Raw genomic sequence first — 22,760 nt, 5'->3', positions numbered from 1 at the left:
AAAATTGATTCCTATCTGAGTCTCTGACTGAACTGAACACTAAGGAAGATGTTATATTGCAAACCCAGTGTTTAGGCATAGACTTGCCTCAGGAAAGGGGGCAGCAGGATGGTCTCTTTGAGGTCACCATGTTGTTGAAAGAGGCTTAGCAGCAGCACACAGTCCAGACAGGAAGGGGCTGGCAGCACTGGGAAGTACAGTGAGATGGATGGATGGATGGATGGATGGATGGATGGATGGATGGATGGATGGATGGATGGATGGATGGATGGATGGATGGATGGATGGATGGATGGATGGATGGAGGGAGGGAGGGATGGATGGGTGGATGGATGGATGGATGGGTGGGTGGATGGATGGGTGGGTGGGTGGATGGATGGATGGATGGGTGGATGGATGGATGGATGGATGGATGGATGGATGGGTGCGTGGGTGGATGGATGGATGGATGGATGGATGGATGGATGGATGGATGGATGGATGGATGGATGGATGGATGGATGGATGGATGGATGGATGGGTGGATGGATGGATGGATGGATGGATGGATGGATGGATGGGTGGGTGGATGGATGGATGGATGGATGGGTGGGTGGATGGGTGGATGGATGGATGGATGGGTGGATGGATGGATGGATGGATGGATGGATGGATGGATGGATGGATGGATGGATGGATGGATGTTCTTGATCTGCTGAAGTCCTCTCTCCTCCCTGCCATCCAACGTTTGTGTCCATTTGCTCTCTTCCCCCCCCCTTCCTCACTGCCTGTGCCTACCATCTCTGCCTCTGAAAGGATCCATGGTGAGGCACCAGCAAGAGAACTGCCGTGGGAGCTGTGCAGAATCTGAATCTCCTTATTGCTCAGTTGGTTGCACCCTTGACAAAATGCCTGTTGTGATGCTGCTGAAACAGGCTGTAGGAAGAGGAGGGGCAGAAGCAGGGTGAGCAGAGGGCACAGCATGTGCCCAGAGGGAAGGTGAGTGAACAGCCCCTAAACATTGAGTAAGTGCAGTGATGGGTATTGTAGGAAGCAAAGCAAAGAGCAAACGTGCTAGAGCTTTGAGATTTCTTTGAAAAGCTGAATATCCAGCTGCCTTACCAGTCCCTGACTGCCATCACCTGTGGCTACCAGGGAAAGAACTGAAGGTCAAAAGCTGCCCTTTGTCCCTTCACCCTGCTTCACATCAGGAAGCAGGCCCATGGTTTCCAGCAATTCAGACCAGTGCATCTTGGGATGAAGTGTGTAGAAAAGATTTCTTCAACTGGATGTAAAGCTGAGGGAAGGCACTTTATATTGCTTCTCTGGCAGGAAAGGGGAAATAAAGGCTCAAGCATTGCTTCAGCATCAGTATGGAAGGTGATGCTAGACCTCTGCAAACTGCCCCATGTGCCTTATTCAGAGCAAGAGTGATAGCCTCAGTAGACTCCACAAGTAATCTGGGACCTTTGCATTGTCTTTGATGTCTGAACATCTGGAGGACCTGGGGTTTGACAATTCACATGTAAATGCAGAGATTGAAGGAAAAGGAGGTGTTAGAAGTCCTCACAGGCACACAGATTAATGATTTCTGAGGTGATTCATTAGTAGACTGCCATACTGTGTCTCAGTTTCCCTAGGCAGGAAACGTATTTGAAGTCCCAAATCAGACAGCCCACACCCTTAGCTATGTGGACTGTCAGTGATTCTTTCTTTCTCACCACTTTACAGTGATGCTGCATGGCTGAAAATTGGAGTCTTTACCCAGCCACACATATTTAGAATACAACTCCAGCTGTGGCAGGGGTTGGGGAAACAATCACCTGTTTTAGCACATTAGGAGGACTGTGAGGCACAAGCACATCCCTCTTCTTACATAATTTTCTGTGGATTTGGTACTCTAAAACCTCCCTGAGCTGGCAGTCACTTGTCAGCAGATAGAAGGCTTCATGCAGTGGTTGACAGCAAAGACCAAAGATCAGTGGCTTCAGTGAGGCCAAGGGAATGACTTTTTCTCTGCAAGGCAGATGACAGTGTCAAATGCCTGCTTTGCTTAAAGATGTTTCCTTTGGGGATAGTCTGGAGGCTGAACATGCAGACCTTCCTGAAGGAGGCTGTGGCTCAATGCACACACAGTTTTGCTGAGGAGAAAAATGCATGAATTCTGATGGAGAGGGGCAACACAGAAGCACACCATTTATGCTTTGGGAGGGCTCACAAAAGGATCTTGGAGCTTAGAGGTCTACTTCCCTGTTGCCAGGTAGAGTCAGCTAAATAAATGGAAAGATTCCTGACTTGAGTGCTCAATGTCTGGCGTGATCTAAAAGTCTTCAATATGTGGGCACCCTTCTGTTCTGTATTTAAATCTATGTCCACCTAATGGCAGACAAGGTATGGACATGGGCAGAGGAAAAAAGTAATGGTAAAATCTTGGAGTGAAAAATCTGGCCTTTTCCAACCATTTTAGGAGGCTGCATTCTGTGATAGAGCCAAGAGTTTATAGACACAGTCATTGTATGTTTTTCCACTGACATGATCAGGCCTTTAAGGAGACAGTTTCTGGAAGTTACCTAGAATCAAAACATTTTAGACTGAAATTGATTTTAACAGTACTGAATACATCAATGATAGGCATTAATGCAAGTTAGAGAAATAATGTGCCTGTCATAGGTGGAGGATCAAAAAAACTGGTCCTTTGCTACTTTCCACTGAATTTTCCAGACTCTTCTGGCTCTGTTAAGCAGCTCCTCTGCACTGAGCACAGCAGACGTATGCTCAAAGACCCTCTAGCCCCATACTTGTACAAAGTAAATTCTGACTGTAATTTCAGTAATACAAAGCACATTCTTACTTACATGTGTGAGTAATCACTCATATACAGTACATCTCAGTGAAATTCTGTAGTGTCCCCAGATTATAATTCTCAGGTGCAGTTTTCCTTAACACTTCCCTACCTCCACAACAGGCACAGCCCAGGAGAGTCATCCTCCTTTATCCTGTAGCATGGCACAAGTCATGCTAACACATAGTTCCTCCTTCCACTTTTCCATCTGCAAAACGTTTATGTCTGATGACCATCATCTGAAGATCTTTCTCAGCTACACACATATTAAGCAAGTTATATGCTTATGGCATGTACAATACTTGTGATGTGTCTCTTCAAATGCATATCAGCTGTTCCAGCTGCCACAGTTCCTGGGCTCCTAATGCTGCCTCTTTGCATAACACTAGAATGGAATATGTGATCTCAAAACCCAAATGAAACACGAAATCTCTGACTGTGATCAGCAAAGCATATATGCACGGTTTAATTTAAAAGTGAGCACATGCTTAAGAGTTTTATTGAATAAAGATGAACTTTGTGCAATTTACTATAATCCCTGAAATTCAGTGCCTGCCGTGAAATCAGTGAGGGAAAACCTTAAGAAGCACTTCACATTCAGAGACAGTTTTGTTTGTAGCAAACAATGCAGGCTATATTTTACCTGCCTCTTCTTTTTAAATGATAGTGTGGTGCAAAATCTTCCCTAAAAAAAACTTAAAGTCAAATCTTGAAAAATATATCTCAGTGAAAAGTGGACATCTGACAACTGATTTAATTTCCAGGCACTGTTTGGGGGCACTGTTTAATCAACTGTGCACATTGTTGTGTGAATAGACTCATTGAAGTGACTTGGATGGTATCCTACAGTGAAAAGAGATGTCCAGAAGACTGTAGGTTTAATGAGTCACTGAGGTTCTGAAGCAGTTTTCAAGGGAAGGAACCTAAAGAATAGAGGAAATCTGACCCAGTAATGTGTCATGTGAATGTGGAAAATAATCAACCTTAACATCATATTATTATAGACCTCAAGCAGAGATACTGCATCTTGCTCTTACCTTAGTAAGATCTAGATACAGCTTTTACCCACATTTCTTGAGAAAAAGCTGTGTGCATTAACACAATCTGGAAAAGTCTAATCGAAGCAATTAACTGTATCTAGCTCTGAGCAACAGTGGCTGCTGCCATGTATTCAAATGATGGGGAGAATGTAACTTCTGCCCTCAACAGGGATCTGAAGGCATCTGTACCATCCTGCTGGAGGAGAAATAAGGTGATTTTGATCCATTTAAGTTTTATTTTAAGTCAAAGAGTAATGGGCAGCTTGGTACCAGTGACTGAATGGGACTGGTTTTATTGGCTATGTGTTTAGGAAGATGTGGGTGGGGGTGGGCTCTGTCCTTTAGCTCTGAACATACACAGATTGCTTATTACTTGACATATTTTGGTGCCTGTTATGAAGAAGAAGGGTGGAAAGGAGATCAGAATTGGACCTGCTTCAAAATTTTCCCATCCTCTCTAGGAAAAGTAGAAATAATTTTTTCTCTGTCTTGCAATGGATATGGATGCAGTGGGATACACAAAGTCTCAGGCAAGACATTTCATGATGAGAATTAAAATAAATAAAAATGTATGCTGAAAACGATGTCCCTGGTTGCCAATAAAAACCCCTTCCATGTGGGAAAGTTTGCTCAATCATGAGGTTTCAAGACAACACATAAATCTTTGGCACCCCCAAAAGCTGTTTCTGTCAAGGCCACACCAGAGCTGGCCTTTACATGCCTCTCATTAAGTCTAAACATCTCCTACATCTGCTCTGCCTTGCACTGCCCCATGCTCTTCAGAGACTTTTAAATTGTAGCCAAACTTGCTTCCTCTTTCATCTCTGTTATTGGCTTCTGACAGTAAGAATATCTGTAGCAAAAAAAAAATACAGTGGATTGGGTTAGAATTTTCTGTATTGATGCTTAACTCTTGCAGTGACTTCTCTTTCCCAGGCTAATTCCATGAATTATCTATCACTGAATCAATATAAAACTTCTCTTGTTTTGACTTCTTTTTTTATAGCTTTCAGAACTCCTTTTTATAGCTTTCAGAACTTCTAAGAGTTGTTGTTAAGTTGCTGCAGTCACTCATTAACCTCTGGCTGATCTACTTATCCTCTCTTCTGAGTAAGTAGATTTACTTCCCTAAGTCTTTTCACTGACGTGTCTTTCAAATCTCTCTTCTTTAAGCTCTTCGCTGATCTGGAGCCCATTTTCTGGCATTCTACCACAATGGCTGTAAGAACTGGACACTGCCTTTCAATGGAGAATGGCCAGTATGTGAATAGAGAATGTACAATCTCTTGATTTAGGCTACTGCCCAAACTTGTCAAAATGAGACAAGCTTCTGTGACCTCAATATTGCCCACACTTAGCTGACCACATCTTAAACTGTATCACACTGCTAATAAAGTTTCTGCAATATGAGTTACTCATATTCCTTACATGCAAGTGTATAGTATAAGAATTTCTGTTACAGTATGAGCCACAGGAAGTCTCATCTAGTCAGAGGTGACTACCTCACCTGTTCTGGACAGTTTCTTCTGGAGTTCAGGAGTCCTGTCCAGAGTTCAGGACAAACTTCTGTTAATTTCAACATTTTACTGCTTAGCAGTAGAAGAAAAAGATCCTTTTATATATTCCTCTTTCTTCTAATTGTTGTTATTTCGTCCTACAACTCCTTGTCATATTTTTTTCTGAAAGCTGAAGACCTTTTAGAGCAGTTAGCCCACAGCTGCAGCAGTTAGTTCAAGTGTTTGAAAGTGTGCGGTCAGAGCTGTTCATTAGCTGGGGTTAGACACACAGATTAAATAAATTTTTACACTGGAAAGGCCGTTGATGTTGATCTGTTCACCTCTCTAATACTGTCATACATCTTCATTTGGCAGAGTCTGCATCACACCTGGTAATTCTGGCTAAGGTAGAATCTCAGACATTTCAACTAAAAGAAAATCTCCCAGAAAAAACATCTTTGTCTTCTCAATTTACCTCTATACACCATACTTTATATAACTCAACTCCAACATCATGGCCATCACTTCTATTTCAGCTACACTTTGTGTTTAAGAACCTGCTCACAGTCACCACTTCAGCACGCCCTGTGCAAATGTGCAAGCAGATTAATCCTCCTGATTTTATCTCTAGTTATGCTGTACTTTCATGATTAGTTATGATCCCTATGTAAAATTTGACCTGTTATTTGCAGATTTGTGTACTTCTAGCTTCTGGTCAATAGGCATTCCTGGCTTTCATGATCTTGTTTCCTCAACAATGCAGAGAGCAGTGTGCATGTAGTTTAACTGAATGCTTGCAGTCTGGCATTTCACGCTTTCCCAGAGACTGTAAGAGATTTCAGCTGTCAGCTTAATTTTAGGTTATTTCAAGAAGACACCAAGTGCAGGCACTGCTATTGGCCACATAGCAGGATTCTAGCATATGCAAATTAATTGGTTTTAAAGTCACAAGGAAACCTTTCAGTGAACAAGACTCCTCCTCCAGGCCAAAGGCTGTAAGATTTCTTCAACCATGCCCGTCTCCCACTGGTTCAACTGTTCCACTGGTCACGGAGTTTAAACAAATGCACTTTTCCAAGAGACATTTCCTGGAGACTAGACTGAAAGAAATAAAGGTTCAAAAGCTTCCGTTACTCCTCCACTCCCAATTTGCTTTCTCCCTAACAAAGGTGCTTGGGCCATATGTTTCTGAGTAGCCCAGCCAAAGGTCTTTGCCGTTCCTCACCTTCCTCAGCACAGTGATAGATACATATTTCCTATGTCCCAATGCTGGAACGACCTCAGTGCAGTCACTGCTATATCATGCTCGCACATGTCTTGAGTCCTGTATATACACATGCTCTATGAGTGCAAGTAAACAATTTTGTGTAGGTACTGATGAATAAGCACATGTTTTGACCTGTCAGTGATGTTTTAACTGGATATTTTTGGCAAAGGAGTGGCTGTCACAGGTCCTAAAAGCATAACGTTATCTTTGTGAAAGCATGGGCAGGTAGAGAAATCCTAGAAGTTGCCATCAACATCCTGCTATAGCAGAGTCCTAAAGCAAGTGTCAGAAGAAAGTAGCAGAATCCTGCTGGAATTGTACAACAGCAGTACTGTAACTCAAAACTGAATTTTATTGATTGACTTTTTACTATGATGGTTATATTTGTGTCACCAAGGTAGTAACATTCCCTAAACCAGTGTTTGAGTGAAGATGCTGTTGCAATGGAGCTGACTTCTAAATTTTTATATATCAAAAGGGACACTAATAAACAGCATTTTGAAAAGAATAATTTTGTTCTAAAAAGAGAATGATAAAACATTTTTGTCTTTCAAAGTTTGATATGCTTTACATCACATTTTAAACAAAACAGTTTTTCCACTGATGCAACCTAAGTAGTTCACAGAGTTAATCAGTACAATACTCAATCTTCATTCCATATGTTATTTAAAAGCAGCATTGATGTTTTTACAACAGAATTAAGACAGTTCCTTCAAGCATGGTATGGAATCTATAGTTCATGGATTGCAAATACTGCCTGATTATCTAAGTACTTGCATCTTTAACACATAAATCAATGTACATATAATACATATATCTCCTCATCATTACTATTATTATTATGCTCCTCTTGCAAGGCCACGGGATCCTGAGGAACAGTAATTTATCCCAATGCATATAAGAAATTTGTAACTGAGAGCAAGATTTAACTCACACCTCTTGGGGTAATCAGGCTCTCTTTTTGCCCTTTGATTTTGATAAAGGCTGTCCATGATACAATGAGGAGAATGGTTTGCCTATTCAGAAAGGTGAATTTCTTGCCTTTTCTGAAGTTATCATTGTTGCACCTTAAATCTGTATATAACTGCAAATCTCAATCATTTCTTCTTGGGACCTTGCTACCGGGACACATTTTTCTTTTCCTTTCTGTGGGGAAAATTCTATGCAGTGTTCTATGCATGTAAGTGAACAATTCCCAGTAGATTATTATATATCTATTTCAAAGCAGACTTTACCTGTACTAGGTATCAGGGCTACCTTTTTTATATTTCAGTTTTCTCAGCTATTGGATGACAAGAAAGTACATGCACCGTCCAAAATATGCACGAGTGTAAGCACTGAGAAGTGCCATTATAGACTTCCCTTTGTACAAATAAGGAATTATGAGTAGAATGGGTTTTATCATTGTGTGTAAGACATCTCTGGGTCATTTTGTAAGTCATTCAGGGGCAAAAAGAGGAAAATGTATCTGAGGTGATAGGCTGGGAAGGCAGTTTAAATACAGGAGTATTTAAATTGTATTCCTAGTGAGTATGTATGCAAGTGAGCTGCAGTGTACTGGCTAGCTTGTCTTCAATAGGAGAACAGTGCAATAGCCGGCCATTTACTGACATCCTACTTTTACAAATGTAGGATGTGCTTTCACCAGCCTGCTCCTGTGTGAAAGGTGGCAAGACTTCAGGTTCAGGCTGCCACAGGATACAGTAAAGAAGTTAGTATTTCTGTTCAGAATAAGTACAGGTGTTAAGTTCTATAGTACATGTGCCAAACTTTCTACTCATTCCTGGTTATACATTTTTTGCCAAGAGGGTGCAGTTTGGTGGTGTTTATTCAGGTGTTGGACATCAACTAGTTGCTTTACCCTGTTTCTGGTTTGCTCTATTGATACAAGGCAAAAATGCAAAATTTTGCTGAAGGACCCCCAAGGAGCACAGAGAGAGGCAGCAGAAATACAGTCATGTCTTTTTGGCACAGAGATGGAGGGATGCATTCTGGGCCTTTCGACTGTTCCTGTCTATCCTTTCCATACCTTGCTTCTGAATTATCCTGGCCTTGTGCTGTGTGTTGCTTTCTGCAACTCGCTTAGCTCAGGTCTGTTCATGTCAAAGCAATGAGCCCAAAGTCCAAGATCCTCAGACTTCCTTGAGAGAAAGCAAATACCTTGCCAAAGACAGTCCTGAGTATGGCTCACAAAGATTCAAAACTCTGAAGGTGTAGTGACTGCAGTGTCTACCACATAGCATAGCCATGTTTACAGTGACCTGAAGTATTATTCTGCCACACAGTCACTTCAGAGTTAGAATTCACATGGATATATTAGGACCCAAGAAGGTCAAAGATAAAAATTTGTTATTTGAAGTAAACTGCGATGTGACTCTCAGGAAACGCAATGAAGTGGAGCTGCAAACTTTATTTTTTTGTGCGGCTACTCAATGTACTGTGTGCATTAGAAATCCATATTATTAAATGTTTACTGAAAAACAATTCACTGAAAAAGGTTCATTGTGGGAAAAGAGCACACTTGGGTTTCCCATACAGCTGCATTAAAATCAAGGGCGGTCTATGCTGATATGTCTCATTTTCTTATCTGTTTCTGGAATTATGTATAAAGTAAGCTTGAGGTATTCTGACAGTACTTTAACATATGGTATGAATTTCAGATTTGCTGTATAGAAACTAGCATAGGAAGTTCATGTTAAAGTTTTGCAGTGGTTGACAGGTGAGTTAGCCATTAGAGAGATAAGATACAAAGAATCCAAATTCTTCTGTTTCTGAAGAGTCTTGCAAACACCTCCAACTAATTTTAATTTTATCATTAGGTATAGCTCCTTGTGAGCTTAGGCACCAGTTGAAGCCTCTGACTGGTTTGCATCCTTTCACTATTCTGCCACAGTACAGTTCCAGTTGAAATGAACGAGATGTTTACACTCAGTGTTTGCCTTGTGTAATGGTTGATTGTCTTCTTGATGAGGATATGCCACTGTTTCTGCTGCTTAAATGTTTAAGAAAATAATTTGGAAAAGGATCTGAAGAGTACTCCTGGCTGTAAATGAACACCCTTATATACATGCAGAGAACGATTCTTTCTGGGGAAAAAAACCAAAACCCAAAAAGCCATGCTCAGTCATTAAGGTGAACAACGACCTGTTCAAGGCAATGAAGAGGGATTTCAGGAACAAAGCACAATTGCAGCCACAGTTGCACATTTGCAAAATAGCCTGTCATCTTGGTTTAAGACAATTTATAGGGTGGACACTTCAATATAAGTTACCTCCCCTTCCCGGTTTGGCCGAGACAAATGTGAGAAAATATAAATGAAAACATAAGAGTTTAACAGAAAACGGAACAGCAACAGGGAGGAGTAATAATCACTAGATACAAAGGCATTGAATCCCTCCAACTGCCACGAACAAAAAACACAAGAGGGTGGCGAGGCCCTGGACCAAGATGGCGAAGAGGCCCCTCCCCAAGATGGTGGCCTCCCTAAAAGACCACATGGTCCAAGATGGTAGTAGGGACCTGAGCACATGGTGTGGAGAGAGAACAAGGGCAGAAAAAACAACACGGCAACTGAACTTCCACAATTACATTCAATTGTCATTCCCTCAAATGACAACAGGGAACAAGAACCAAAAGAAACCTGGAGTCCAAAACCAGCGAATGCTGCCGAACTGTTTGCTCCATGCCACCCGACAGGGTATTTCCCCATGGTGGCAGCGCTGTTGACAGTGGCGGATGCAACTGGGCCAGAGGCTGTAACTTGTGGAGTGACTTCACCTTCTCCTCAGCAAAAGCAGCAGCCAGCGGCAGGGGCAGCTCGGACTCTCTGCTCTGTGCCTAGACCAGGCACTGCTGGTGGGCTGGGGTGACTGTATGGAGTGGGGCTGTTTCATTTTTCCTAGAAATCCAATTAAAAATGTTCTCCTCCATCCCAGGAACAGGGGTTGCCCATGGCAACAGTGGCCAAAAAGATGATGCCAGCTGGTCCAAAAGTCCAGGAAAAACAAACAAACAAACAAAACAAAGGAGAGCCGTTTCTGCTTTGTGCTGCCTCAGCTTTCCCCTGAGAACAAAACAGGGAGAGGCTCTCCATGAGTGTTCTCAAACTCTTTAAGGGACCCTGGCACTCACTCCCAGCCTCAAGAACCTGGATGAGACACCCGGTTCCTCTTCTGGCCCTTGGATCTTAAAGTAACAATCTTGGGCAGATGGGTTTAGGACAGATGCGGAATACAATACACATTTTTGGATTATGTGGGATACTGTTGTGCTAGGGCCAGACAAAGTCCACTTCTGTGGCGCAAGAAGAGTCAGGACCCTCTTGTACAGGCTTAACCGGTATCACTGGTGGGATGAGGCAAGATGTGAATGTCTGCTCATAGCATTACTTTTAAAATACTGTTCTCTTTCAGACATGGGAAATGATACTAAAAATGAAAGTCTGGTCCACAAAGCAGTGGAACTTGAACCCCTTTGAATCTGAGATTTTTTTTTTCTCCATATACCAGGAAAAAACAAGGTATCCCTGCAGTTCCTTTGACTGTTTTCTTTGGGTTTGGGCTCAGATACCTGTTATGGTATTCCATATATTGTTATATTTTTATACTTTAGGAAAGTAATATGCTGGCTAACACTGTAGATACTGTGTTTTGCATTGTTGATCCATCAATCTCCTGGAAATTACAGGGCCTATGCAGCAGAGAATAGTAGTGCAGATCTTGGTGTACAGGGGATGTAACAGTCTGGAGAGGGACATTGAAGAAATTCCACCTTGAAAGGTAAAGCTCCTGCAAAAGAAATCCTCAGTAAAGGATCAGAATCACACCAGCAGTATGATTTTACTATGTCTTAATGCAAAAATTTTCATAGTTACTAAAGTTCTTTTTTTTTCCCCTTGGTCTAGTAGAATGAACAAAAAGCATAAGAACAGCTGACCCAGCATTTCTTCTGTTGAGTGATGTGGAAAGGGGAAAGAACATCTAGTTTTGTCTTTAACTTGATTTGGTGGTTAACTCTCTAAAATACAGAAGCCCTAGTCAGCTGTAAATTTGGAAATATTTCTATAGATAACAATCTGTTTCCATTACCTTATCATTGTGCTATTTGGGGATGAAAAAGCACTATATTGTACAAAACACACACGAGAAAATGATTTCTAAAATTCCTCCATAAGGATTATGACTAGATAAGAAAATCACAGCAACCTGCTTCCCAGCTTGATACACAAGATCTGTTTGCTGTTGAGATTGCAAAATATGCCATAAACTGAACTGACAGAATTAGCTTGGGCATTTTAATTTTCCCATGATGATAACTGCATTGATTTTCTACCATGATTTGGATTTCTTCCATTGTGTCTTTCTTAGGCACAATCTCTAGAGGACCATGATTTAGCACTTTTGCTTCTGCACACTAGTTGTTCCGCTATGTGCCAGGTTCCGTATGGAAATCCTGTCCTTAATTTATTAACTGGATTCAAGAGCAGGCCATTAGTCAGGATTCAAGAGACAACAGAAAGGAATTCACATAATCTGTGTATGCATAATGTATCCAAATGAACAAATTGAAAGGACTGTAACTTGTTTCAGCACTCTGCTTTGAAAAATGCTGAGTGTTTAGAGCCCAGACAGCACTGTTGAAAATGGCAGCAAGACTTCTGTGGCATGCTGGTGATAAATGGGCGTGTTTTCCTCCTTTGGGGTTTTCTTGGGTGGTAGCCTGGTAGATCTGGTAGACGGTAGGTCAAAATCTCTTTGAAGTCATGTGGCTTTGTTTAATCTGCCCTCTTTTCCAAGAGTGTTTTGCTCAGAAAGCACTAGAGCAATTTGTCTTAAGACCCACCATTTCCCACAGGTGAGAATCATCAGTCAGGTATCTTAACCATACCTGGTCCCAGAGCTTGGAATGGCCCTTCCCAAGACACTTCTAGCTCACAGTGAGTACCTTTGCCAAACTATTGCTGCCTCACTATTGCCTTGTGACCATCAGCTGCACAGTGGAAGAAATGGAAACAGAAACCACTGTGCTCCATTCTGAAGCTTTGATTTCCCAGACAAATATCCAGGTTTTAGCAATGCGAGATGTAACCAAATGTATGTATTCTCTTACCATCTGTTGAAACCAGATGGGGTAGTGTTCTTTATCTCTTCCATGACTCACTCCTAATAACTCTGGATAAGGGGGGGGGGGGGGGGGGAGGGAGGGGCAGGGATATCTTCTGGTAATGAGCCATTGAGTCTCACTGCATTGACTGATAAAATTACATCATCCCATTGTGAGATGCTCCATGCAGGGGGATGAGCCAGGCATTACCACCTGGATAAAAACATGAGATTCAGAACACCAGGGAAGCCTGTTTCCACTGGATTCCCAGAGGAAGACCAGACCCATCTACACCACCACTGGATTCAGAGCAAAACAACACCCTTCTACAGGATCATTGCTTCAACAGAACTACTGTCACTCCAGGTGGACTGCAGGCGACCATTTAATTGGACTGCTACCAACACCCTGACCAACATGGTGTCAGGTCATATTCTGTCAGTGTTGTTTTGTATTACTGCATTACTTCCTGTAAATCCCCTCCCATTTCCGATTCTTGAAATCCATGTCACTATACTGCACAGTGTATGCTCCACTTGTTGCTAGGGGGTCTTTTGGTGGTCTTCATGATGAAGGCTCACAGACTTCCTCGTTGTCCTTTGGATAACTTTACAGATTGCATGTGTGCACTAAGCGATGTGTTATGTAAGTAAGCACTATGTTCCAAAAAAAATAGCCTTGCCTTTCATAGATAAAATCTCAACTTCAGAACCTACACTTGAAACTGTCCAACCTTTGTCCCAAGGTTGATTCTTTGTTCATCCCAAGGCTGATTCTATTTTGGAATTCTGCTTATCTCAAAACTACATCCTGTATCCTATTTTTCACATATAACATCTGCAAAGGGGCCCATTTGCTGTGTAATCCTAATTTCCTTTATTGCTTGATAAAAAATATTTTCTAAAATATGGCTATATTTATAATTAAATTTAACACTAATCATATTCATTTATCACAAAGGGGTGCCTTGTAATTTTGAAAATAAGCTATAACTTGGGGAAGAGATGGATATGAATTTCCAATCCCATAGGGATCCCAATATGGTTTAGGCTGGCAAGGCTCCCAGGAAGCCTCTAGCCCAGTCTTCAGCTCTAATCACTTGGGGTCAGCTATGGCATCTGGACAGGCTGCTCAAGGCTCTGTCCAGCTGGGGCTTTTAAATTTCTAAGGGGGGAATCTGCACAAGCTCTCTGAGGTGCTTGTTCTGCTGCATGATTGCCTTTCCAGTTCAATGCTTTGCAGTCCTTAAGCCCAGCCTGAACCTCCCTTGCTTTTACTCTTGTCCAGCTCAGAATACTTTTTCACAAGGTTCAAGAAGCAAGAAATCTTCAGTCTGAAGATCTCGACTTTTATCTGATTAAAGCCTCTGAAATGGAAAATTTGAAAACAGACCACGATCCCTTTACTCCTACTGATGCGGACACTGAAATTGTACTGAGGCTTCTGGCTTCCCAGGTGAAGCCAAGGCAAGCTCTGCTGCTGCTGCTGTGCCAGAGAGCCCCGTCTGGGCAGGGATGGTACCACTGTGCCACGGGCTGGTTCTCCTTTCAGAGCTGGGCGGTGCCACCTTCAGGGCAGAGTTCTGGCCCGCACAAAGTAAAGCAGAGGCACACGGTTGGGAAACGCTTCCTTTCTTCGCCCGTGGAAAAGAAGGGAGCCAAGCGAGAGGACGAGCAGCACGGCCCCACCCCTCCTCCGTGCCTGCAGCGAGCGGCGGCAGCCGCCGGGGGCGCCTGGGGCGGGGCGGGCCCCGCTGTGAGGGAGGAGAGCCTCGGGCAGCGGCGAAGCGGCGCCAAGGCCGCGCCGGGAGTGTCCGTGCGCAGGCACAGCGCCGGGCACTGCACAGCTTCAGCGCGGGTGACGAGGAAGGCAATCTTCCCATGGAGTGCAGGATTTCGGGGTTCTGATTGCCGCTCCTGCGCTCGGCTGCCAGCGCATAAAGCCTCCTCGAGCACCGGTGCCTCCTCCCCAGGCTTCCTGCAGTGCCTTTGCTGACTGGGTGCAGTCAGCCAGGCTGGAGGCAGGCTCAGCTGATGTTACAAAGCAATGCTGTCCAAAAGAAAAAGAAAGACAAAGGCCAAAGCAGAAAGGAAGTATTAGTTCCCAGGCTGAGTTCTTCACAGGTGGAGGCAGGATTCCTCTGGTTCTCAGAAGGATGCAGAAACAGGACACAGGGACACTATGTGCCCCTTCACCTGCATCTCCAGGACCTTGCTATTGCAGGCCAACGTGGCACACAATTGTATTCAACCCTTTATCCAGGTGTCTTCAGCTTGTTGTGATTTTTCTTGTGCAGCAGCCAGGGTATGCTGCTTGCTGTCAAAGGGCTTTGTTCCTTCCAGGAAGCTCCAAAGACTCAGTTGGGTTCCTCCTTTCCAAAACATGGCCTGGTTAATTGCCAAAAAAATGAGCAGTGTAAGCCATTCCTCGGCACATGCCAATCCCTCCAAGACATTCTGATTCCAGTGGGATTCAGGCCCAAGGGTTGTTTTCAAGAGCACAAAAGTTCTGGGTTTCAGCAGCAAGACAAGAGCAGACAGCTTGGCAGGCCTCTGCCATCTCAAGCACTCACTTGCCTTCCAGATTCCTCTGCTTCCTCTAGCCATGGGCGTAAGTCCTGTTCTTGACCTGCTGTCTTCTCCTGTTCCCTGTGAGACTGGCACCTGTCTGCTCCTTCCTGTAGCACATTGTGGGGAGCTCTAGAATGGAATGATGGAGGAGAATTTCACAGAACCTGCACTTGGTATCGTTTGCCCCCTTTGGTGCTTGCAACTGTCCACAGCAGACGTGGAGTTTGCAGTTGTGTGAGCTATGTGCTCCAGAAAAGACAAGACTAAGTTAGCTCAGGAAAACCAGGATCAATTCACTCAGCTCCTGCAAGCCAGAAATGAGAGTGCAGCAAATGACTGAAAAATGCAGTGCTATGCAGCACGTCGTATCCACCATGGGCAGGATAGAGATTTCCAACCCACATGCATGGAGGAATCTGACTTTGCAGGTTTCCCCCAAGCCAAAGGCAGTGGGTTTTGGCAAAGGCACTGGGACCTTAGTGTTGGACAGAGAACATTTTCAAGAGAAGGGCTGACTTGGGAGCTGAGGGAAGCAGAGAGAATGGGCAAATGTGCCCATGGATGCATCCACACTGTGAAGGTCTCTCCAAGGGCAGTCCCTACCATGGACAGAACATGGGCACTGCTCCCTGCAGAGGACATGTCCCTGCCATATTGACCACACAAACGCTGTTCAGTGTCATACAAACACATATGGGTGGTTTGTTGCTCAGCTTTTTTTCCCCACTAAGGTATCCTTCTTCCTTCAGCACGCCTTACAGTGTGCTAGTTGGTGTTAGCCATGCAGTGAATGGATAGGAATGACAGGCATTCCAATTTAGGGAACTTTCCAGGATATTATTAAAGCACAGTTTCCCTTTGAGAATTTAAGCAAGTGTTCTTGAATTTAGTCAGAAGCAGTGGTGGCCAAAGGGCACGTTTTCTTGGGTTTCCTCACATCCCGGTTCTTTTTCAGTGTTCAGCTTGGTATACAGGGGGTGTGGGCTCGGTGTCTGTTTTGTGTTACTTTTGATCCTCTGTCACCGCGAGCCTAGCTAGATAAGGACACTCAGGAGACAGAGGTCTGGGTTCAAACAGAGCAGCAGGCAGGAGAGCCCACTCTTAGTTTATTCTTCCTATTATATACCTCTCACAAGGTGACCATGGATTGGAGGGTGGTTATTCCACCTCTCACCCACATTGGTCAAGGAGGCTGTCATTCAACCTCCCCTTCTCTTGGAGAAGGAATCCATAACAAGGGCAGTATTTACAAAACACGATCTTGTGTTTACATTTACGAGTGTGAGAAGCTGCACACTTCTACTTTAATATGTACGCTCAGCAAATTAGGAAATCTCAGGGCAACAATCCTCTGAGCTATGGGTGACGGACTGCAAGGGGGTTTTGTGCTCCTTTGGGACAGAGGAGAACTTTCTGGGCTTTCTTTTGCATCAGAGGAGGTTGGGTTGCTATGCATAAGTTCACAGAGCAACCCATAGAAGCTGCCATTGTGATGTCAGTGGAGGGCTGCCACATCACAGTGCTGTCAAGACGAGGTTGCCCTGGTGCACGCAAGGCGTCAGCGCCCAGAGCAGCTCTTGGCGTGCTCGTTGCAGGAGGATTGCCTTGACGGAGCTGTTCTCAGGCAACAGTTTGTGCCCTGACAAGGGAGTCTGTTTCTTTTGCCTGCTGTTGCACAAGTCTGTGGACTTGTGTAGGCATTGTTTTTTTTTTTCCCCTGCGGTTGTAGGGTGTACGGACACGTGCCGGTGTCCTTTTTTATTTTCGTTGTTTTTTGAACAGTCTGGGGACTTGGGAAGGTGTCTTTTGTTTTCACCTCTTTCTTGGACAGTCCGTGGATTACAACGGGTGTCCTTTTGTGTCCCTTTTTCCTTGCACAGTCCGTGGACTCAAGCAAGTGTCTTTTTTCCCTCCTTTTTCCTTGCGCAGTCTGGGGACTTGTGCAAGTGGGTTTTTTTTTCCGTTTTTGTTTTCTGACCCACGGACTGGAGCAGCCCTGCTGAAACGATGGAGCGAGTCCGTAGAGCAGTCAGCAGGGCTTTTTCATCAGTGTCATCCCGCAAATTTTTGAATGGTCTGAGACGTAAGTCGAAGTTTATCCCTTGGGGCAGCACATTGAGAGCAAAGTGCCATAAAGGTGCCATTGTGTTGGTAGAGCTTCTGCCAACAGCTTCGGCTAAAAAGAGGGTGTCTCTTGCCCAGCAGGCTGTGGACAACTTCCAGAATTCAGGCTAGGAGAGCTTTGCAGGTGTCCTTCTAAAAACTGTGCGGTTCTCTCCAGAACTGAGGGAAAGCAGCTTTTTTCTGTGCTCCATCCTTAAAGGATGCGCCTGTTGAACTGGACCCTCTCTGTGTGCTACAAGAGCCATTGGCTTTGGGCTGAAGGGCCGAGTGCCAAGCCGTCTGTGTGTGCGCCTGAAGCCCACAGCTGGGCTTGTGCTGTGTCTGAACAGAACTGCAAGCACTAAGAGGCATTTGGAGAAAGCTTTTGTGGGGAATTGTTCACAGCAACCACAAGGGACATGCTGCATGCATTTTACAAAAAGAAAATTAAAGCCCAGGAAAGAGAGGAGAAACAAGCCACTTTAGCTGTAGCGTGGACAATGAGCTACAATGTAGGCCCTGAGTGCTGAGGAACAATTTGCATTTTCCCGGCCAAATTTCTTAACAGAAACTTGGCCGGCAAGAGGTTGACACAGCCTAGGGTATTGGCCTGCAGTCTTGCTTGCTGTGCTAAAGAAGTGTTGCTCTGGGAGGGATGCTGTGAAAGGAAAATGCCCTCTGCTTGGGTGATCTTATTCTGTGGGCTTCCTCAGCACAGACAGTTTTGTAACATCACCTGGTTCATTTTCCCTTCCACCTGCAGGTCGCCTCAGAGGTGGAAGGAGTCAAGGCCGTGGTTCGGTGAGTGGGATGGGCACCCTTGCCATTCCTGGTGTCTGAGGATTGTGGAGCAAGCTGTGGGCTTGGTCTGTTGTAGTTGAGTGCCAGCCTGGCAGGTTGAAAGGAAGCACGCGTCAATGTCTGCATGAGCACTACCAAAAGCATTCCATCAGTTTCCTCCTTTTCCGCTGAAGAGCTTTTAACTAATGAAAGTCAAGTTTTGCAGACAGGAGGCTGCACGTTGATTGTAGCCAGGCTGAAATATCTCCTTCGGAAGCATATGCAGTCCCATCCAAACATTAGTGTCATCAGCCCCCTTGAATTCAGTTTTAATGACTGAGGACCCCACTTGTATCCAAATCCATGACTTGTCCTTACCACAGCTGGGGCTAGAGCTCAGGACAAAGAAGGTTCTAAACGCCAGGTTATTCTCTGTCCCTCACGCTGCTGTCTGTCTGCAGAGCACCACAGCAGCAGCAGAACCTCGTCTGGCTCGCTCTCTTCCTCCAGAGGCTAAAGAGGAGGCAAAGGACAACTTACCTGCACGTGCTGTCAGTCCAGGGCCGGAGCATCTGGAACCAGTAAGTGGCAGCTTTGGTTGGTACAGTGCCAAGCTTTGGTGCAGCGCAGAGCTGCAGGTCTGTGATCAGGCAGCACTTGCCCTTTGTGGCTGAAGATGCTGAGGGCTGGAGTGCTGCCATGACCTGGCTCTTCAGCCCGTCCACTGACAGGTGGGAAACGGGATCTGAACTTCCACACGCAGGCATCATTTTCCTGGCATTGTGACAGGCACTGTGAACTTCCCTTGGTGTCAGATAAGCGGCAGCAGGATGTCCTTTAGTGCTACTGGTGTGAAAGTGAGCCCCTTTGTGCACAGTGTCTGTGCAGGCTCCTGTTGTCAGCGCACAGAGTGGTCCCAAGGCGCAGTTCACAGCCTTGTGGGGTAGGGAGGAGGCACCGTTGCCTGCAGGGACCTGCCCCTCTCCCTGCCCTAGCTAGGCAGCCACAGTCACTGCTTCCAGGACAGCCTTAACCTTGACATGACCCAAGTTTGCTGAGAAGAATCCTGAGCAGCTGTGCATGGCAGAGACAAGGTCTGTCTCTGAAGGTCTGCAATGCAGTTCCTCTTGTCTGCTCTGTAAGGCCTGAAATCCTGAGGGGAAGCCAGTTGACCACAGGCAAGCAGGGAAATGTTCCTTGCTTCTCTTCAGACGCTTACAGAGCAAGCCAAGGCTTAGTCGCTTACCCACATCAACACCCCCACACACCAGCTTTTGTCTTCACGTGAGCTGTGTCTCTGCTTCTCAAAGCTCTCAGGAGCCAACATCCCTACTCCCTACTGTTTGTTTGTGCTTTTTCCCTGCCCATTCCTTGCAGGCCCCAGCAGGAGAGATTCTTGCCAGTCAGGACTGCTGGGCCCAGGCAGGAGAGGCGGAGCAGCAGGAGAGCATGGATAGAGTGTGCGAAGCCCGGGAATTCAGGTGTGTGCTAAGCTTTCTCACTATCTCTGGGCAGGGGTGGGCATTGCTGGGCTTTAGGAGTCCCCGTGTCAAAGAACAAATTGGCTTCTCATCATTTGACTTGCTCAGCACAGTCGGGGTAGGGCAGCCCGTGGGCAGGTCCGGCTGCTGAGCCACCTAGAGCATTGCTGCCTCCTGGGACTGGCTCCTGGAACCTTGACAAAAAGCACTGAGAACTGGACCAGAGTAAAAGCAGGGGAGGTCCAGGCTGGGCTTGAGGGCAGCAAAGGCAATTGAACTGCAAAGGCAATCGTGCAGCAGAAGAAGCACCTCAGAGAGCTTGTGCAGATCCCAGCCCTGGAAATTTGGAAGCCCCAGCTGGATAGAGCCTTGAGCAGCCTGTCCAGATGCCATAGCTGACACCAAGTGCTTGGAGCTGAAGACTGGGCTAGAGGCTTCCTGGGGTCCCTGCCGGCCTAAACCATCTTGGGATCTCTTCATTATTGGATTGCAAATGTGTACCCATCTCCTCCTCAAGCTGTAGCTTGCAGGCTCTTTCCTTGTTCCCCTAGTGAAAGCAAGAGTAGTTGTGAGAGCACTCATCTGGACTTGCCAAGCGTGTCTTAGCCAAAGACAACTTTTACAAGTCCAGTATCAGTCCACTGTATCAGAGAGCAGCATAAGACCTAGCAGGCAGGAAGCTGTTAAGCTTTCTGGAAGTACCTGGCTTTTGGCTTCTGGAAGCTGGTTTTACTTTCTCATTGCTACAGACTCTTTCACCTGCACAAATGACAAAGAGACATGTTGGTCTAGGGAGGGCATTGCAGCATTCTCTTGAGGTGGAACTAGAGGGCTGTTGGAAGCCCCTGAGCCTGCCCTATGTGGGACATGGTATGAAGCTGTGGTTTTTGCAAGGAGACTGTGTTGCTATTAAAGGCTTATTTGTCTGTCCCTTGGCGTAGATGGGAGCAGTTGTCTGCCCTTGAGAGAAAGCACCACTCCTCGCTAGCCCGGGCCTTTGAAACGTCAGCAGAGACAGCGGAGGAATTGCAGCCTCACAGGGATCTGCTGAAGGAAGAGGTTCCTCTGGCGGTGCCAAAGGTACGCTCACCTTATTCCTAGGCAGCACTTGTGGGAGAGGGGACTGCCGCCCTAGCAAGACCACCCCAAATGCTGCTGCTGGCAGCAAGCTAAGACCGAGACTGTGTTGTTGTTGTTGTTGTTCCTCTTGGAAAATGGTGCCCCCCTTGCTTCCAGGTTTGCCGCCCACAGGGGCCGTCCCCCAGGGTTCTGGAGAGGCTGCTCCAGGAGTCCTCTCGCCAAGGGGACACGCTGTCCCAGGTGTGCAGAGAGGAAACGGTGCTGGCACAAGAGAAGGCTGCCCTGGAAGCCCAGCTGCCAGGCACGGAGCGGAAGCTACGAGGCCTTTCCAAGCAGCTGGTAGAGACCAGGTAAAGGCAGGGAGGAGAATCTGGATGAGGCATTATTGAAGGTCTGTAATTACAAAGGTGGTAAGCGTTCTATCAGGATTGATTGCCTCCTGTGTGCTCTCCGGATGTTTCTCTGACAGAGACGTGGAGAGACATGAGAAAAATGAAATAATGAGAAAAATACCTGAATGTTATTTTTCTGACAGCTCAAGCTCTCAAAGCTCTTCTTGGGAGCCTGCTTGGGACCCTTTGCACATTCCTATGGCAAATGCAACTTGGCACTGAATTGAATACCAGGGAAACCATGCAGATGTTTGCTGAAATGGAAGTTTCTATCTGGTTTTGGTTTCTCCTTCAGTGCACGTGAACATCAATCTTTCCTTGCCAAGTAGTTTACATGGTATTTTCAGAATTCAATGCTCTTATATGTGATTGCTGTGAGTAGGGTGCTGACCCTTTGGTGAAGCTGGAGGGTCATGCTGAAAATCTTGAGAGTCTTCTGAGCTAACTCTGGTGAAGTATGGTGCAGGACCTAGAGCTGCTTACTAGCAGCAGCAGCAGGGAAAGGTCTTGTGAATCTTGACAGTGTCTGGGGATTCTTGCTGAGCACTGATGCTTGCGCCCTTGTCCACCCATCGCTGTAACCCGTCAAGGTGCCTTTGTCTGGTCCCATTTCCTTTTTAAAAAGTGCGCAGACATTTGTGCACTGCTGGCTTAGTTAGCCCTAAATCAAGGTAGCAAGTGCTCTTGTTCATGAACTTCCAGTAACTGAAATGGCAAGATATCTGTCCCTCCTCCCAAGCAGTTCTTGTTCAGATGAAAGCCTTGTTCTGGTTTCCTACTCATGCTGCCAGAAGCCGGAGTTTTCATGCATAGTTCAGTGCATTCCTTTAGTCCCTTTTACTTAGACAGCGTCTGGAAAACAAAGAACCTCTAGGTAGACAATGAATAGCTTTAAACTTTGACAAGTCACCAAGGAACTCACTGTGTTCTGTTGCCCTGCTAAGTGACTTGGAAGTTCTTGATGAACTCAGGGCTGGGAGCAGAGGCTGGGCTTTTGCTCATTGGCCGAGACTTTGTGGGCACAGCCACCCATGTGGTGGATACGTCCCATGTGGGATACGTCAGGCAACAGCAATTTGAGCTTTGGCTGCTGAGATCAAACTCAGCTGGGCTTTCTGTCCTGGGCAAGGTCATGAGGAAAGGCTACCCAATCACCTGGTGGCGCCTGCTTTGCTATTTTGAGTGGCAGAAATAGTCTTGCTGTATCTGAGTTTCCATGTAAGCCATTTTCCATCATCAGGTATAGGGATCTGAAGGTACATCTTACTGGAAAAAGTGCCCCTGGGCGTCAGGAACAATTTCTCTTCATCTTCACAACTTGTAGGTCAGTGAAGGAGAGCCTGCAAAGCAGCCTGCAGGCGGCTCAGCGGCGCATCTCGGAGCTGGAGATAGCCAGGAGCTGTCTGGAAGGCCAAGTTCGCACAGCCACGCAGGCCAAGGAGGTGATACTTGGTGAGAGCCTCGTGCGCTTTGTTTCTGGTGATTGCCCTGCCTAGAGCAATTGCTTTGTAGCCAGCTCTGTCTGCAGCGCTTCTGAGGAGTGAAGGAGCTGGGCGCAGGTCCCTCCTTGCCTGAAACTGAAAGGGCTTAAGGTCAGTAGAGTGCTCTGCTTGGGGAGTCTCTGACTT

The 22,760-nt window shown here is 45.6% G+C and overlaps 1 protein-coding gene across 1 annotated transcript in view; it reads left to right on the top strand.

Annotated features, from left to right (window-relative positions):
• Nucleotides 1–22,760, top strand: part of LOC134564163 (ciliary rootlet coiled-coil protein 2-like) — a 43,807-nt gene that overhangs the window by 16,490 nt on the left and 4,557 nt on the right. The window contains exons 2-8 of the mRNA XM_063422841.1: nt 12,478–12,559; nt 18,163–18,200; nt 18,641–18,760; nt 19,557–19,660; nt 20,602–20,740; nt 20,897–21,090; nt 22,457–22,584. Coding sequence (XP_063278911.1) covers nt 12,529–12,559; nt 18,163–18,200; nt 18,641–18,760; nt 19,557–19,660; nt 20,602–20,740; nt 20,897–21,090; nt 22,457–22,584 — 754 coding nt within the window. The 5' untranslated portion in view covers nt 12,478–12,528. The remainder of the gene's footprint in view (nt 1–12,477; nt 12,560–18,162; nt 18,201–18,640; nt 18,761–19,556; nt 19,661–20,601; nt 20,741–20,896; nt 21,091–22,456; nt 22,585–22,760) is intronic.

This window comes from Prinia subflava, chromosome Z (genome assembly GCF_021018805.1).
Source record: "Prinia subflava isolate CZ2003 ecotype Zambia chromosome Z, Cam_Psub_1.2, whole genome shotgun sequence".
NCBI classification, from domain to species: domain Eukaryota; kingdom Metazoa; phylum Chordata; class Aves; order Passeriformes; family Cisticolidae; genus Prinia; species Prinia subflava.
This window is presented reverse-complemented; position numbering and strand designations above follow the sequence as displayed.